The sequence below is a fragment of the Chrysoperla carnea genome, chromosome 2 (genome assembly GCF_905475395.1).
Source record: "Chrysoperla carnea chromosome 2, inChrCarn1.1, whole genome shotgun sequence".
NCBI classification, from domain to species: domain Eukaryota; kingdom Metazoa; phylum Arthropoda; class Insecta; order Neuroptera; family Chrysopidae; genus Chrysoperla; species Chrysoperla carnea.
Window position 1 is genome coordinate 87,660,108 of NC_058338.1, and position 20,279 is coordinate 87,680,386.

The 20,279-nt window shown below is 28.0% G+C and overlaps 2 protein-coding genes across 2 annotated transcripts in view; one reads left to right on the forward strand and one right to left on the reverse strand.

Moving 5' to 3' along the window:
• LOC123293695 (transcription factor IIIB 90 kDa subunit) overlaps positions 1 to 20,279 on the reverse strand; it is a 91,512-nt gene that overhangs the window by 29,638 nt on the left and 41,595 nt on the right. The window lies entirely within an intron of this gene.
• LOC123293696 (BTB/POZ domain-containing protein 6) overlaps positions 13,969 to 20,279 on the forward strand; it is a 44,435-nt gene continuing 38,124 nt past the window's right edge. The window contains exon 1 of the mRNA XM_044874587.1: positions 13,969 to 14,497. Within this exon, the coding sequence (XP_044730522.1) occupies positions 14,197 to 14,497 (301 nt within the window). The 5' untranslated portion in view covers positions 13,969 to 14,196. The remainder of the gene's footprint in view (positions 14,498 to 20,279) is intronic.

Below are 20,279 nucleotides of genomic sequence, written 5' to 3' on the forward strand. Positions count from 1 at the left end.
AATCGGATGTTTTTAAATAACTTCTTACTTAAAATTCTTGCAGATTTTTATTAATTTCTCAAATTAATATGTCAATTATAGAATGTTGTCCTTTAATAAAAAAGTTCAAATTAATAATTATTTATATTAATAATTATTTATGTTATGCAAATATGTATATATTTTATAATTATAATCATATTTCATAAATGTGTACTTAATTGTCTAATTAATAAAAATTGTCTAACATAATTAATACATACAATTATATTTCCTAATAAAATTAAAATAAATGAAATTCAGTATTTGTTTGTATTTCCCACGGTTATTTCGTTTTTGTGGTTAGGAAAAAGCAGATGAATGAACAAATTGCTTAGAGAAAAAACGTCTACGATTGACAAACTTTCTACAATAGAATTTTTCTAGTAGGATCGACTAGTTGGAAATTTATTAGGTTTTTTTTACGATTTTTTAGCATTATAAGTGTGGAATTGTTAATTATTGCCTAAACTAAGATTAGAATAGCCTCAAAATTCAGATTTAACTAATTTTTAATAAAATAAATTTTTAATTTAAATAAATGCACTCAAGGTTCCTATTTTACTAAGAATATTATACACTAGCTGGGAACTACCCGCTTTGCTGGGCAACATCCCCACTTGCACCCCTCCCTCCACATTTCCTTGCGTTGGATAACAGTTTTGTAATGTACACGTCATGCTCTTTTATTTGATACCCCACTTAGGTATATTTGTAAATATTCGATATTTCCTTCCCACTTTCTCGCTACACCTTTCTACCCTCCGAAGGTTAAAAAAATTTCTAAATGTAATTTAAAACATTCTGACCAAGTTTTGAACTATTAAAAGCCATAATTGAAAAATATGAATTTTTTATTCATGAACACCCCCGCAACCCCCCTTGTGGGTTCGTAAAATCCGTTCTTAGCTGACCTCTACTTGGCAAAAGGAATATTCCTGCCAAATTTCAAGTCTCTAGGTCTTATAGTTCCAGAGATATCGTGATGAGTGACTATCTATCTATCTATATCTATAGAAAGTCTCCTATATATTTATAGATTAGGTTGCTTTGAATTTTTACAAGTTCAAAAAATGTTGCTATTGCTGACACTTTACAATTTTGTTCACAGGGTGGTAATGGGAAAACCAAAATGAACAACAAATTAAAAATATTTTAAATACCTTTTTTTTCCTGCTGATTAAGTCAATTTTGTATGAATTTTCAAAAATTTTATATTGTTTTATTAAAAAAGCTAAATAATGAAATTAAATCAATTAAAAATGAAATTAATAAAAATATTAAAATTGAACAATAACAAATGAAACAATTAACAAAATCAAAAATATTATTTATAATTAAAATTCAAGTTTTTACAAAGACAGAAAAAGTTTTTTATCTGAATCACCAGGGTAAATATATGCTGTAGGAAAAGTAGATTGTTAGTAAAGAGTTGACTCTTCCTAGGCAGAGTAAACTCTTACTAAAAACATCAGTAGTTTTTGTAAATAGAATTTTTTTATGGATTAATAAAGAGTATCAAAAAAATGTAGGAAGTCTAGAAATTCCGAAAGGGTTGAAAAATATAATGGAATTTATAAATATTTTTTTACACGTTTTGTGTTATTAATAGCTTTTTCAAGGTCTAACAGTAAGTTTATTTTATCACAAAATAAAAAATTTTGTTTTAAATTAAATTATCATTGGTAATAAGGGTATGAAAAGTTCACCATTTTTGAGCCTAGATAAATAAAATTAAACATGTAAGCGGTGTTGTAGATTTTTAATCATCTCCTGTAGAGGTGAGAACAAAAACAAGCACTCGTGCTTAGGATATAATCTAATGCCACGTGGAATAAACTTAGCTGAAGGTTAGGTACTAACATTTATATTTATATTGTATTTTTTTTTTACATTTTTAATTCAAAGTTTACACCGTTATAACATAGTAAAAAATATAAATACTGATTAAAAATGCGTTAATTAAGTGTAAAAAAATATTTAAAATACATAATAATTTTGAGATGTTTAAACGCAGTCTTTTGGCGCTCTCTGTTGATGACGTATTAATATGTGACCTGTCAATTGGCGACAGTTCAATGTACAATTTACACTTTAAAAAAATGAATTTACAACACAGAATTTACACACGTTATTATTAAGTTTTCCAGTAAAAAGCCGTAGAATAATATAGCTCAATGTAATACTATACAAAACATAAGTAACTAATACCATACAGTATGTCAACGAATTTGACAAGCAAATACTATGACGTTATGTCTTAGTTTATTAATTAATTTTAAGTAATTAAAAAGATATTAATTACTAAAATAATGGTTTAGCTGAAATGTCCAGCTAATAAAGTTACGGAAAAAAAAATTTGAACCAAATTTAAATTTCATGAATATTCCCTATTATTTGCGATTGTGATTTTTAGAAAAAGAGCATTTATTTGAAAACTTTCAAAACCCCAGAAGATTAAAAAAAAGGTGATGGAAATACCTATATAAATTCAATATCTTCTGAAAATAAAATCTTAGATCATTTAATTCTTCTGGTTCGTTTACAAAATCTCTTGTGCAAAGACGACCTCAATGTAGACGCATCGATTGATAAATCAACATTAAAATTTGCATAATAATATTTTGGAATTGATTTAATCTGTATGAAGAAAACTTAATAGCTTATTGTACACAATTTTAAATACAAAGTGGTTATTAATAATGATGAAACTTAAGCATTTTGCGGAAAATTGACCACATTATTTATCGTATGAGTAGAGATGTTGCAACAAACAAGACTGTTTATACAGAACAAATTGGAAATATAATAATAATATTTTTATACTATGTATGCAATTTTTATTTTATTTTTTTTTTATAATCTAAAAGAATAAAAAAAATGCAACACTTGTAAAATTCCATTTTTGTGAAGTGGTTTTTTATTTTACATTTTTTTTAATGGATAGGTTTTTACTTTGGTTAATGAAATCGATTTAAAAAAAACGATTGGGAACTCTCAATTCGTTTATTCTCTTCTATGAAACCGAAAGTGCGATAATTTTCTTAGAGAAAAAATGGTTAGGCTAGATATAACTAAACCATACAATAATTTCTCTAAAGGTGCATTTATCAATGACTATAATGCATACTGACTGGCACCTTGACTACATTTTCTTATACATTTTTAAATGTGATTTTGAATCATAAAAGCACATTATTGTTTTATTATATTAAAATTAAAAGTAGTAATTTTTAATCTGTATATCACGTGACCTAAAACACGAGCTGCCATGTGATATCATATAGGTAAAAATAATATGAAATAATTACTAATTTGTTGATGGCTTTCATAGTAATTGTAGGTTATGTTACCATCAACTTTATTTATAAATATTATAATTACACGACTGTTTTTTTACCAATATTAGATATGTCACCAAAATGACTGACAGCGAGAATAAAAAAGGTTTAAAATTTAATTTCATTTTATGGCAAGAAAGCGTTTTTATTTTGCAGAAATATATTTTTTTGTGACTTTTTATTAGGAAGATCAACATTTTGAAGTAGTTTTTCATACATACTAGAATACTATATTGGTAATAAAATAATTTTTCACAATTAATTTCTAAGAAAAGTTATCAAAAAAAAGAATTTTTCATTTCACTGAAATTTCTTTGGTGCTTACAATTGGTGATAAGTTTTAGAATTAGTTCAATGGTTCAAAGTTGTTCAAAGTTCTCCCTGGCTGACGACGGTTAAGTTTACATACAAAGGTTTTAAAGTTTTAAAATAAACTGTTTTTCGTCTATATTCTTGGTTAAAGAGTGAAATTTACAAAATTAAAAAAAAACCCCGACAATTTTTTTTGGATACGGAACCCTAAACTCGCACTTGAAACATATATAAGAACACTCTCCATTTAATTACCTTTTCCGTAAAGCATTTTGAAGATCGTCGTAATTTTTTTTGTTTTTTTTTCGGGTACGGAACTCTAAACTCGCACTTGAACTAGCTAAGAATACTCTCCGTTAAATTACCTTTCAAGCGAAACAAATAAAATTAAAATCGGTTCATCCGTTAAGGCGGTACGATGCCACAGACTGACAGACACACAGACAGATACACACATACACACACAAAGCGGTTAAACTTATAACACACCTTTTTTTAGTTCGGAGGTTAAAAAATACAAGTTACGGAATATTTCCAAATGAAAAATCAAGATAAAACAATCCCAAGTATATATAAATTCTACATAACTTTTAGTATTTAAGCGTCAGATGCAGTTGTTGCACTAGATTTTTCTGTATAATATAAATATATAAACATTTAATTTACTTAAAAAGGACGTCAAGTACATGAATAAACCACACGATTTGTTGATTTTACAACTAGTTTTTTATTTTACCTATTTGAATACTTCTCTCGGTTATTTCATTTTCTAGAACAAAAAGTCACCAAAATGCTATTCATTTAAATATTATACAAAAATTGTAGCTTGAAATATACAATAACAGAAACCGTTTTTCGGACTTATTTCGCTCTCAGCCAATTTACAAAAGCGCCATACAAAAAATAAACGATATATCATTAGGCGACCAAAGATAGAGTTGAATGCACTACTGAGAAATTATCCATCCGATCATCGAAAGAAATTATACATATTTATATTTTTCGAGGTCAAAATTGCCTTAATAAGTTATACCTGGTATATTTTTTCGAAATTGAAGAAAAAAAAATCTCGATTTTTTGCAATTAAAAACACACACCAGTAATCCTCAAAAAAATCATAAAATGTTAGGTTGCTAGGAATCTTCCCTGTCAATCATATTTCCTGATAAATACCCTTTTTTAAGTAATGTAGTCAGATTCCCTTTTTTTATTTCGCCTTACTTTAATTTCAAAATTTTTAAATTTTGACTTAATCGTTTTAGTAAGTTAAAACATTGAGCCTGACGATACAGGAACCACAATTTCATAAGAGAGATTATTTGAAACGAACAAATAAACAAATTCGGCAACATTAAGATAGTACGAGCACCAAGGGAACTTTAGATTTAGGGTTGAAATTATTTGTACTTTATTTTCAACTTTGATGATGAATTTTGTTATAACTTCATGAATGTAGACGAAAAATAAGAGTAAAATTTTTCGATATCTGGCTTCATTTTCGAAATATCGAAAGCTAAATAATTAAACAAAATTTTCAATTTTCCATATTTTGAAAATTACTCTCTGATATCGAAAAATTTTAATCTTACTTGTCGTCTTATATTGTCAAATTATAACATAATTCAATATTAAAATTGAAAAAAAAATATTTTTTTAATTTGTATCCCCACTACCTTGCTCATACATCCATTATTAGTCGGGCACAACTAAACTAAATAGTTTGTTTTCTAATTTCCACCGAGTTTCGGAGTTTTGGAGAAATTTATGAAAACTTATAATATATATATTAATATAAAATATGCCTTATAATTTTGAAGTCATCTATTTAAATAATCGGGCAAACCACCCTCTTCTCCTAAACATTTTTAGAATAGATTCAGCCTTAGTAAGAATAATTCAGTTTTTATTTAAAATTGCCTTGGTGCTCGTACATCCTTAAGAGCTAAGATCGATCCTATTCTCAGTTAAGATCAATTTTTATCGAATAAATAAAATATTTCCATGTGGTTAGTAAATTCCCCATAATTATTTCAATAATAAAAAATAAAATAAATTAACAAATTAATAAATTCAATTAAACTACGTAAGTAAATAATTATTGGTAATTTACAGCTAATAAACAATGTGCATTACAACAATACTTATAACAAATATGTATTTATTACATTTATTGAATTGTGTATATAGATTACATTTACATGAACTTAATTGTAATAGCTTGACCTTGCTACATGATGCTACTATATCTATATACTATGCGTATTTATCAAATCAAATAGGTACTATTGTTATGCAAGTAATATTATGTAACGAGATATACGTACAAATGATATCAAATACTACGTCAATTATGTTATCAAATTGTAGTTTGTAATGAAATGAATTAATTGTTTTTTAACGAAAAAACATCAAGCCCTATCATTTTATGGAAGAGTATAGCCTATTTTTTATAATATACCCAAATTTTATTCGATTTGATAGGAATTTTTTGAAAACCACTAATTTTGGGTTAAACTTTAAGCTAACATTCACCTTTGTTCGAAATATCGGTACCAAGAATCCACTTTCTTCAAAACTTTCATAAATAAATTACATTTAACCACAAATTTGAAAAGTATGACCCAAATTTAGAATACTTCCATACTTGGCTAATTAAAATTGGATATAATTAGGGTGTGATAGAGGAAAATTAATTTTTTTGAATTTTATAAAACATATATAGAATATCTATCTGTTTTGGGGCGGTTGAGGTTTGAATTTCCTCAAGAGACAACAAAACTCCCCGAGTATACCTTTTTGGTCCATTTGTTTACATAATGTTGCTAGTTTGGACCAGTAGAAGACCAATTGCACTTTTTATAAATAAATTTTTGTTAATTTTTATATAAATAAATGTAATAAATGTTTGATATTCAAAGGTACCTCAATCGTACCTTGTCGGAAATTAATATTTTTAATTATAAATTCATAATTGATATCTTCTCTTTTCTTTTAAAAATGTGTGCAAATAATACCTAAATATTAGAAAATAAATTATGTTGACAATTTCACTTTTAATTAAAATTTTAATTACATCATTATTTAAGTAAAAGTAAGAATACACAAAAAAAAGCAGCTTCCTTAAATTATTATTTAAATTTCAAATATAGGTAAATACGAATTCATATAACTTGTGTTTGAAAATTTATTAGAAGGTAAGTTAATGAAGAAGATTTATTTGAAAAACAGAAAATCCTAATGCCCTAAGAAAAAAAAGTTAGGAGCTTTAAGAGTAGTAAAAGTAGCAAACGTACTATCCGAAAGGAATCATTTCAGTTCTTTTAGGCTCCTAAACGCACACTTTTGATTAATCCGTTTTTTGACTAGTCCATTCGTATATTATTAAAAATCCTAAAGAAGAAAAGAGATATTGCTAGAAGCATAACTTTCGAAGCTTTTATTAAACCTCGAACAATAAAAAGGAGTGTTATAAGTTTGACCGCTATGTGTGTTTGTCTGTCTGTGGTATCGATGAACAGATTTTAATTTTTTTGGTTTCATTTGAAAGGAATTTGACAGAGAAAAAACTAAAAAATTGGTAATGATATTAAAATCGATTCAAATAAACCTGGCTCAATTCATTTTGAAAAGTGAAATAATTCAAAAAGAACAAACTCAACTCTAATATTTCAATTTCAATTAAAATAAATATTTCCAAAAATTTAACCCAAAAAATGATAGCTCTCTCATCACTTTGATAATGATTTAAGAAGGAGTGTTATAAGTTTAAAGTGTTTATCTGTGCATCTGTGTATTTGTCAGTGTCGTCGTAGTCCCTAACGGTTGAACCGCCTTGATTGAGAATATTTTATGGCTAAGTTCCCAAAAATCGGTTTACAAGGAATAAATCGCATTTGTGGTTTTTTTTTTTAAATTTTGTAAATTTCACTTGTGTTATATTAAAGCTAACTGACATCTTTGATTATTTACGTATTCTCAGGGAAAAATATTTTTATTAACGATTTGATTTGATTTTGAGTATGAATTTCACTTAGCCGTATACTTTCCAAAAATTGAGTTTGTTAAACTTCACAATGACATGGATAAACGATGTAATTATTGGAAAATATGGCTAACATGATATTGTAAAATTTATAGCCAGTGGTCTTAAAAATTTACTCATGTCAAAGAATCGGTCATATAAAAGTTTCTCAATATCAATCACACAAAAAAAGATGTGAAAAAAGTTGTAATTGAAATAGAGACGAGAATTTAAGATTAACAAGTTTTAACATTTATCTACAATGACTAAACATATTTTTGGTTCTAAATCAACCGCAAACTCATCAGCTCTGAGGCGATTTTTATTGAAAAAAACAATTAATAATAATTTTTTAACAATAACTCTTTCTTTATAACGAATGGGTTGTTTAACAATAGCCAAAATTAATATAGTGTTAAAAATAAGAGCGTAAAATATATTAAGAAGCTCATGGTTCTGTAATGTTTTTCACAAATCTTTTTCAGAATGTGTAAGCAGAAATGCTCTTCTAAATAAATCTTCCCTCCTGCTACTAAAATATTAAAAGAAAAGTTCGAGTCATCTGATTAAGTTATTTTAAAGTTTGACCCAAAGTAGTGGGTTTCAAAAAAAATTCCATTCTGATCGGATAAAATTTGGGTGTATTATGAAAAAAGTCAATTTTTTTAACTTTATGACGTCATCAAAATCCAAAAAATTTAATTTTGCTCTATCAAATCCAATTTATCTAATTTTAACAAACCTAGAAGATAGTGGGATCCTGGTACCAATATTTCGCACACTGGAATGTTAGCAAAAAAAAAAAAACTAAAATGAAAAGTTTGACCAAAAATTAGTGGGTTTCAAAAAAAAACCATTTAGATCGAAAAAAATTTGGATGTATTATGAAAAAAAATCGATGTGAATGTATCCGGGGATTAAAAAAATTTCGTATTCTATTCGCGGTTGGTAAAGTTTTAACGTGTTTGTCGGTTTTTTACCTTGAAATAGTCAATGTTTTCATATTTTATTTAATCTGAACTTTTCTCTGGGATTTTTTATCTTTTTACCGAGGGATCTTTAATTTCAAGGCACAGATATATAATAAAGGCACAAATATAACCACAGATTAAAATTCCAATTTTTCTAGTTATAAAAATTACTTTCATGCTCCAAAGGATAGATAACAATTTAATTATCCTTGCATGCCTGCTTTTTAGTATAAACATGAAAATTTTTCTCATGAAAACAATCCATCGAACATTCAAAATTTCATGAAGCAATAATGATCATGATTAAACTAGCTCCTTCAAATAAAAAACATCAATTGAAATTAATTCAACAATATGAGATATTTGTGTGAACATAAATACATATCCTGGTGCGACTTCCGGTCAATCTTGATTATCCTTGATTTTTCAAAAAAAAAAAATGAACAAATTTTAGAAAGCAAACAATCGACCATTCAAAATTTATTTCTTTTAAAAATTTTTTGTAACTGAATCCTAAAGAAAATTTGGACCACTTCTAGCACATTTTAATAAACACAACAATAACAATATCATTCTAATATTGGTGTCAAAATGATAATAAAATAAATCTAACATCATTAAAAAAGATTTAATTATTATTTAACAATTATTAGCCTACATTTTATCATTCATAATAAACAGCATAAATGATCTTTAAGAGAAAGTAACATATTATAATGTAATTCAAGGGCTATACATAAAAAAAAACATTTCTTTTCTATTATTTATTTATACAGTCTAAATTAGTTATAGCGACATCGCTTATAATGACGGATCGATTACGTATTATAAAATATAGGTAATATCTAAGATTTTATGCTTTAAAAAAAGCCAGCAAAGAGTTGTTTGTATCTCTTTCTAGCAAATTAGAATTTTTACATGGAATTCTTATGACAAACATGGTATATGACTTCATATACCATGTACGCTCTATTTATTCTTATTTATGTACGCTCTCTCTGTCTAATATCTGATTAATTAGTAATTTTAAATGCTTATATCTTTTGTATTTCTTGGCCGATATTAATTTTAATTCCACTTTTTGTCATTTATTTGACGGCACTTTCATATTTTGTTAAGAAGTTAAATTCATATATTAAGTCACACAAGTAAAATTTACAAAATTTGAAAAACCCCCGAAAAATGCCATTTATTCCTTGATTTTTTTAAACTTAGCTATAAAATAATCTCAATTAAGTCGGTTCGGCCGTTTAGGGGCTACGATGCCACTAAGAAACACACAGACGCACAGACTAACACTTTAAACTTATAATACTCTTTCTTAAATCAATATCAAAGTGATTATCAAGGACGTCAGATGAAATGAAAGGGATACTTAGAGAGCTATCATTTTCTGGGACAAATTTTAGGAAATATTTTAATTAAAATTGAAATATTTGAGTTGATCTTGTTCTTTTGCATTATTATTTTGAGTTATCTAATTATTTTACCATTTCACTTTTCGAAATGAATTGAGCCAGGTTTATTTGACTATTCATTTCCATAGCAATTATTATTTATATGTTAAAATTATATGTCATAATCCCCAGTTTTTAGTTTTTTCGGGTTTGGAACCCTAAGCTCGCACTTGAAAGAACGCTTAGCTTTAAAAACTTAGCTAAGAACGCTCTCCCTTAAATTACCTTTCAAACGAAACCAAAAAAATTAAAATCGGCTCATCCGTTTAAGCGCTACGATGCCACAGACAGACACACACACATTGCGGTCAAACTTATAAGACCCATTTTTATTAAAAAAAAAAAGGGGTTAAAAAAAGGTGTGCATTGATAAAATTTTAACTAGATGTATCAACAAAAGTTAGAATTGCCTAGAGAGCTATTCCGTCTTAAAATCACGATCATCTACAAGAAAAGCAATCGAAAGATTTCAATGATCAATCTATAAAATCTCTTCGGCAACTCAAACCCACAATTTTCATTGAGAAACTGTCTGTTTCAGTATTTAAGAAACTAAATTCTTTATTTGCTCGGTCTCCTATTTGGAACTTTATTAACTTAATTTTGAGTCGCGTTGCTAGACGGTTTGCTACAATGTATGAAGCTTTGCTGTAAGTCAAGCGCCTTTCCTCACACGGGTATTCTCTCTCTTATCATATCTGCAGAAAATACATATCAGATATCAGATATCCGATATGCAGGTATAAATAAATAACTGTCTCATTTACAAAGGGTTCAATTAATAGAGGTCAGAATACAGGTTATTTCAGTCATAAAGGTGCGATTATTAAATAAAATAACGTATTATCAATATCATTGTTGCTACAAAAACTATGAATACCGAATCTTCGCGCGAAATCTTGTGCCTTTTCCTTAATCATCGGTACACTTACCGGAACATTTATGCTACGAAGTTGCTTGACCCGTGTTAGCAAACACTGTTCAAAAATTTTATCTTTATTCTGAATAATTCTACAAAAAGTAGATTTTGGCACATTAAATTCGACTCAGACTTCATTGCGTGTCTACCTACTTTCACAAACGGATATTAACTTCAGTTTTTCACATAATGGTAACGATTTATGCCTTCATTTCGACATTTTTCAAATAAACATCCGTATGATAGTAAAGCAAAACTAAAATTGGAGGTCATTGAGGCATGAAATTAGTTAAGTGCGGAATGTGCTGGTAGAATAGGAATAAGTAAGTAAACAAACAAAATGATGTCAGTTACAGAGTTACAGATGTTAATGCATATAAAACTCGCTGTCTCACATAGAGGTAGCTAGAACTATAAAAATCGAAAAAACGAATTACAGATATAGAGGTTTACTTCTTCCCACTAACAGAGGTAATTCAGTGACAAAGAGCTGGGACCCCACCATGAGTTCCAATTACGAATGTTTCTCACTTATCCAACTCTAACTGAACCAAGTTCCACGGTATAAATTGACAACAAACTGGGTTCATAAAGATTGGCAAACCAATTCTATCAACCTTAGGCAAGGACAAACTTGTCATTGCCCAATAGTTTTGCCAAGTTTTACTAATTTTCGCTTTATTAGTGTTATCCGAGGCCGACAAACAAAGATTGGAATCATTATTTCTTCCTTGTCTTTTGACGAATAGTCACTAAATTACATTTATCTTAGAAGATGATTATTACATTTATATAAAATGTACATATCGCTTTTAACGACCATAATAATTGTCAGACCCTTCAAAATCGTTGTAACAGTTTTTCACTGTAACTTCTAGACTTCCACATAAAAAAACCATTTCTTTTCTATTATTTACAAAGAAGAGGAGAAAGAAGAGAGATGACCATTATAATAGAAGTTCCTGACCCCTACTCTTTAAAATGTGAGTATTATTTTTTTCATTCTGACTTATGAGTATTGTAATAGGAGTTTAAGTAATGTTTATATGTACACACATTATATTAATTTGATTGGCCTTGAAGTCTATTGTGTATGTGTGTAATATAGTGTATACGTTTGTGTGAATTCTATAGTTGAAGCGCATCGCTGGGAATTTCGATACTGTTACGATTTTAACGTTGATAGGTGAATTGCCAAGCATTTTCCTTCATGGCTTAGCTTATTATTCTATATCCTCTAGTAACGAAAGGAAATAATACTTAAACGATTTACCCCTGTATGTAGGTTCGATACAATAAAACACCATTACACGCATTCTTTGAAAACTTCGCTATTCTTTAATGTTTAATACAAAAGAACATTTTACAAAAGTGCGATTTTCAAGAGTTATTAGGGCTTAACACGACTTCACTTCATTTGACTATTGAACAAATAGTTGGTGAGAAATTGCCTGAAAGCGATTTGAAATTTTGAAATATATCCCAAGAACTATGCACTATACCATTAAACAAATACATTTTTGAATTATTTAGGTCAAAATTACCCTATGTAATGATAATTTTATCGAATTTGGAGACAAAAATCGAAAAAATCACATAAATATTTTTTTTTGGAATCTTATGAAAATTTGTTATATAGGGTAATTATTATCAATAAAAATACAAAAATCGGATTTGTATACCGAGTAGGTGAGTAGTTTTTGAAATTACACCCAAAATCCTTTGTGGAAAGCTTCCATTTTGGAGCGATATTGGAGATATCATTACTCATCAAGTCGACAAATAAACTGAATTTTTGAATGGTTTTTTTTTTTGTCTTTTTTACCCTGCAGACTCCAAAAACATAGCCAATACAAATTTGGGATATTTAAGTATCTTTTAAAGGCGTTTCTATATGATATCAAAAATAGAGTATGGATAAAACTGAAGAAATCGTAAAAACTTTGTGATTTAAATAATAATAATTATTTAAAATAATTAAAATTAAAAAAAAAGACAAAAAACCCTTTTATTTTTGGATAGTTTGATTAATTTCTGAGATTTTCTAATTTCTTGTCAATCATATTCCTTCACATCTAGTATGGAATTCTATCCGAGTTAGAATTTTTTTCTTTCCAGATCACTGTTTTTATTTTCCGAAGGCGCTTTTGTATTGTACGAGATAATCTGTATATTGAGGAACTTATTTTTAAAATAGAACTACGATAAAAGGCTAAAACTGTGTTTCGGCAGGGAGCAGATGTTGAATAAATAGATGGATATTAAGAAACCGTAGTAATTCACAACAATACTGTTCAAATGTATGAAAGGGCTTAGTTGTTATTCTAGTTCATAATGTTATTTCCTAAAATTAAGTCTGCGTAATAGTGCCTATGAATGCCGTGATTAATGCCAACGCACACCTGATATCATTGGGCTAGAAGGATTTTGGAGAAACGTTCCTAATGTGACGTAAGTGTGCACTAAGAAGAGATTTTTGAAAATTCATCCCATAAGGGGTTAAAATGAGCATGAAAGTTTTCAGTCATTTTTGAAGTAAGAAATGTAAATATTGATGTATGTGTTTATGGTTTGAGACAAAAGTTTACTGTATCAATGAAAATTCATTTTTAAGGGGTAGGGGTAGGGGATGAAAGTTTGTATGAAATTCTGTCATTTATTAAATATTTTACCCAGCGAAGCGAATGGGTAATTGGTAGTATATAATATAGCTATGAAAAACATGTTTCATTAGTTTGTTCACCCTCTTTAGAACTAGAGAATTATCTCATTAAATATCATTAAGGTACAATTAAGATCTATTTTAAACAAATTTTCCCCACCAGCTCCTTACCTATTATGAATGTGTGTGTCTATATTCTACCTAACCGGTGAGAGTAGTTTGAATTTTTCAGATTATTAACTGCTGCATGCATATATACAATAACAAGTAATTCTACCATTGATACGACAAGACGTATTTGTAAAGGTAGCAGACTTACAAATTAACACTACACCACCGTCAGTAAACAAATCGTATCAACAATAACAAAAAAAAAATGTTAACACAATTAAAAACATAAGTGTCTAAAAATCCAGTGATAAAAAAAGTTTAAAACAACGAAAAAAGTTTAATTGAATTTAACGCCCTAAATAATCCGGTTTCTTTAGCAAAATCATGCATGAAACTGATAAAAGCGCAACAGTGCATTTGGTGAAGTGGCTATTAACATCAGCTGATATTTGGTATTTAGTATATAAGTGTGCTGATTACGTGAGTAAGGCTCAAGGACCTGCACAAAATAGTTTAGCGGTATTAGATACAATATTTACGGTGGAAGAGGAAGAGGATTTAAATAGTGCAGTACCGTTAAACGGTGTTGGTGAAGCACGCGTTTTACAAGTGGCAGGTGGAGATCATCCACATCACGTAGAAAATAGACAACAACCACCAACGGCTGGTGCTTTATGGTGGCGACGTAAGTTTTGTGAATATACATATTAGAATCATGTAACAAACACCCTCTAAAATGTAACATGTGACTATATTATCATGTACCTACACTGACGGTGAAAAATTTTGTATCATATGCAATGTTTCATGAAAACAAGAAAGAATAAGCTTTGGGTAAAGTCTGGTACTAGATGCCCACACGAATACCTTTCCAGCATAATAAATAGTTAGAAAATTCGATCGACACCTTAACGAAGTCGATATCATTACTTGTTCGCGCAATGTCCATCAGGGAAAAATTTAAAAAAATGACCACACACAAACACACAACATACTCTTCCAATTTTGTGTTCATACCTTATTCTGACTATGAAACGTAAAGATACATCGAAAATTTGGATTTCGAAAATCGGATCCATTTCAATAACTTCCTATACTGGGAAGTTCAAAGTTTTAGCTAGAAAATAGGCTTTTTTTTATCATGTCAAACACTTCGGTGACGGACGGAAGTAAAGAGCTTAAAATTCAGCTAAAATAATTCATTTAAAAAAGTGCCTGCAAAAATTCCAGTACCAAGTTCAAGCAAAATTTCAAAATTTTGTACCATTTTCGGGATATTAATCGAATTAGAACGTAATGGTTGAATTTCTTGATGTCCAAGCTTGTTGTGAATTTTGCGCGAAGTTCCTCTTTTTGATCACAAAAGAGTTAAAATTGAAAATTTCCACACGCACCACGGAATAATTTGGAAAATTTTTAACTTCACTGATTAAATATATGAAAGTATTTATTTACCAAAATTTGCTATTTTTTTCTTTATATCTTATGCGCTTATCAAAATTATCAATGTATGGATTTAGAGGCTCCTATGCCTTAATTTTGGATTGGTTCGAACATTTTTTAGGGACTTTTTAAAAATTAAGGCGCACACAAAAATTCGTTACTTACGAATCATTACGTTTGCGTATTGGTGTCAGACTTTTGTCCGGTAGTGTACATGATGGTGTCACAATATCTCGAAAAAATTATTTTCATGAAAAATAGGAAAATTAAAATCCGTTTAAATAAAGTCTGAACTTCAAAAATTCTGTACTCATTTATTCTTGAAATGATGAGATAAAATCGTAGTATGCAAATCACTATCAGATTACAATGTGACTTTTACAAATGGCGGGAAAACCACAGATAATTTGATTCATCACTGAAACGTGCGTCAAATATCATTTAACAGGTTCTTTGAAAAATAGTTATTTTTATGTATAATATGCAAAATATGAAATTTTAAAAAGCAATTAAACACACAAAAATTCCGATATTGTATCTAAAAAGAATATATTTTTTGGGTAAGTAAAAATAAAAACAGCCAAATTAAACAATCAAATTTTGTTCAAAAATCTACTTGTGTTTTTAATTTAGTGAAGTTATGTCAAGGAAAATCGAATCGCATGATTGATTCTTAAAAAAGTGAGACTTAAAAATTTATTTAAAAAGATACAATCAAGATGAAGCCAAACTAAATAAAAATATTTATTAATCGAGTTAATTTAGCCTTGAAGAAATGTTAAACTAAGATTTTCCCAAACAACAAAAACAATGCTCCTCCAATGTCAAAATATTCCATAGTCGAAGACGTATATTAATTTGTTGTTTATAATATTTATCAACAAAAAATATTTAGAAAACTATGAGGTTTGAAGAAATAAATAAATAAAGATATATGAACCCATTCTCTATTAATTTTGAAAGGCTTTACAAAATTTTCAAAAGTATGTTAGAAATGCTTTGTAAATTTATCCTTCAAAAACCGAAAAACACGTGGTATTTAGGAAAAAGTTGTTTAACGAACTTATACGACAATCTGCGATTATCAAAGCATAGAAGTAATAGGAAATTTCTCGGTATAGAAAAAAAAACCGTTCTGACTTATTCAATTTAATTGGAAAGAACTAGAGGTACTGCAGCTTTGCAACGAATTAAATACCTTACAACTTAATAATAATAATTGAAGATAACAATATGGTTTTAAAACATGTATTACGGTTATTAAAATCGAGGAAATCGTGCTTAAAAATGTACATAAACATATGAATATAATCGACATATATTTAACTACATATATAGTATCGTTATTTTTTTACTTTTCAGTGTATATTAATTTGTTTCGGAAAAGTTTTTCTTTTGAAGTCGGTTTTCTTTTTGTTTAATTTTTTTTTTATTTTGTGATTTTTAGTGAAAAAATCTAAAAAAGAATCATCGAAATCAGTTGGCGTGATATTAGTTATTCGTCCTTTTGTGCATACTTAATGCAAATTTAGGACTTTTATAGTTTTCTCATAGATGCCGTTCTCAGAACTGGACCAAAATGAAATGGGACCACACGGGAAGCAACAGCTTTCAAATAGATAAATAAATATCAAAATCCGTTCACCCAGTCGAAAGTTCTGAGGTAACACATACATAAAATAAAAAAAATACAGTCGAATTGATAACCTCCACCTTTTTTGTTTGATGTCGGTTAATAAATAATTACTATTTTTCAATTAATATAATAAAAGAAAATAAACTGTTTATAATTTCAATAAATTTTAGTTATTAAATATTATTAAAAATATTTAACAAAAGTAAATAAAAACATTTCAATTCATTGTTTTGTTTTGGAAAAAAAATATATTTTCTATTAAATGGCTCGAATCAATCATAATTTTATTGTAAATATTTTATTAATAAAATAATAATACTTATTAAATAATGTTTTATTTAAGAAAAATTTGTTTAAATAAATAAATAAAACTGGGCGTAATGTATGATTTATTTATTTGGGTTAGAAACAGTTATTTTATTAACGTATATACTCAGAACAGGTTCAGGTCAATTTAATAATTTTTTTTTTATAAAATCACTAATAAGCCCAATTAAACTCTCCAAAATTTTTCAATTCATCTCCAAAAAGCTGTTTTCAATTTTTTGACAATCCTGTTCTTACTCTTTTATTTTATCAGACGACCTATACAAGATTTACTTTTTAATTACCCATAATTAAAATTTTTATACTTCAAAATGTATGACTTTTTTTTATGTGGAGAAAATTTGATTTAACGGTGAGTCATCGGACCAATAGTCACCTACATAAAACAACTCTAAACATTTCACTTTGGCCACATTTTATGAGCATAGTTAGGTATGTTTTATTTGCAACATTTAACGTCCTAGCTGAATTTTATTTGCAAAAAATACAACGAAAATCAAGAGAAAAAATTTTTTACTAATATGATATCAGACATAGAAAGTTTAAGATTGAAAAGGAAAAGTAAATAGTTTTACATAAAGACTGATTCATATAAATTTAATTCAGCCAGACACCGTGGAAAATTTTATTTTATTTTTTATACTGTACAAATAATAACAGATTTTCCACAAAAAATTTAAATTAGTAATCAATAAATAAAATTCTATAAACATGTCGTAATTTATATTATAAGGATTAGATTGTTATTGTAAATTATACAATAATATTGGATAAACCATTAGACTGGTTTTTCAGCGCTTATAGAGATGCCCGGGGTATATTTTAATAATGTATATATATTTTCAAAAAATACATTATTTATTTGTTTGTAAATATTTATTTTGATATCCGGTTGCATTACGGGTGAGTTAGTTTTCGATCAAACTCACATTACTGACTTTAAAATTTTAACAACACCGTAACCAAGTGTTTCAAGTGTAAATTTTAAAATTTATAAAACTTCTAAAGTGAAACAAACCGCACTATATTGAGTGAAATTTTACGAGTACCGAACCATAAACTAAGAACACTCCATTTCATCCATTAAATTACCTTTTTTCTTAAAACCTTCTCCAAACTGAACTGACCATGGCCTATTTTTAGTTATTCAGGGTACGGAACACTTTCCATTAAATTACCTTTTAAAAGTAACAAAAAAAGTCAAAATCTGGTCATCCGTCTAAGCGCTAAGATGCAACAGACAGACAGATAAACACACACTAATAACGGACAAACTTATAACATCCCTTTTTTTGGTTCAGAGGTTATAAATATGTCAGTATTATACAGCTAAGAAAAAAGGTAATCAGTTTTCATATTTTAATCAAACAAAATAGCTATCTCGATTGACCGCAGCCTACAAATAAAAAACACCGACATGCGCTCCAAAAGTATATAAAAACTAACATATTTAATTGTTTAAACACTCTTTATAATCTTAAGTTTGATTTCATTAAATGCTTTGTTGGGTCAAATCAAGACATTTTTGTCCAGGTTCTGAATCTTTGTCTTACACATTATTCTTGACCTAGAATTTTTACAAGACTCAAATTATTGTTAACAAAAAGTAGGAGGAAGATCGATATAATGGAGTGAAATCTATAGGTGGCTCATCATTATTTAAAAATAAAGCGTTTTGAAAAAAATCATAAAAATAATAGCCCAACCTTTATCGCTCCCAAAGGTATGCTTTTACTAACTTGCAATCACGGTGACCTATCATTACTAAACTTACTGTGATGATATTGGCATAAAGCTCAAAATGATCACTAAAAAGGCACAGACGCAATATGCATCGATTTGCATTTTAGCATGCATCGAAAAATAATATGTTATTTGCACATGCTTTTTTTTTATATAAATTGCAACATATATTTTTTTGAGGCTAATGAACTTGGAATATTATCTAAGAATAGAATAATGAACAATACGATATATGCAAAATATTATATTAATAAATATATGTTAAGCAAATATAACATAAGTAAGTGTTGTATATGAAGAAATTATGCTATTAGATTTAATCAAAAATTATTAAAGCTTAGTAAACAAAATTTAATCATTTTACATATTATTTATTTGCTTCTTTCTAATCACAAATTATTGTTGATAGTATATTTTTTATTTTTAACTCAAAACAAACGCATTAAGTAAGGGGAATATATAGGAAATTGGTAAAATAGTACTTTTTAAGAAAGAAACGTCCATAAACCCACTTTTTTATAGGATGGTATTAAATTTTGAATATGTGTTAAGAATAATCGCCCCTTTAAGAATTGCTTAAGTCAAAATTTTGTTATCGTTAATTAGAGAAATTGTCCTCTCTGTCATCGTTATACCTTTTTGTATGGGTCGTATTACTGTAATTGAAACGTAAACTTTTCTACAGATTTTGTTAAAAATAAAACTTAATTATATTTCAATTTATGACAAAATGTTTGGTCATAAAAATTTGACGGGTCTTGCCAGTCTTGTTAAAAAGATAAACTTAAGATTAAAAAAATACAGCTATCTGTATAATTTGTATATGTATACATACGATGTATATGTATTATGAACAGTTACACGTTTGTTGTCACAAATAGTGCACACCTTCTATCTTAAAGCAGTTCAGTTTTAAGAATTTGAAGAGTTCGATACAATTTTCCAAAGTATTTTGAAGAATCTTTCACAACACCACTAGTTGAAGCTACCTGAAAATTTTCAAACTCCTATCTTTTATAATTTAGGCGAAAATGGACACCAAAGTGTTGTCCTAATTTGCGCCCTCGCGGTTATATAGTGTTGTTTACGAAAAAATGTTTCAAACAAAAGTTGTTTATTTTCTTAAAAGGAACATTAAAACTTTTGTTCTATCTCTACCGGTTTATAAGTTCTGCGGACCAAAGAATCAATTGACTTACATTGCCAATTTACGAACCCAAACTCACTTTTTACGTCCTGAGCACGATATAAAAATTTCAGTTTTATATATCCTTTGGTTTTTAAGTTATTGTGTTTACGGACGGACGGACAAACGAAA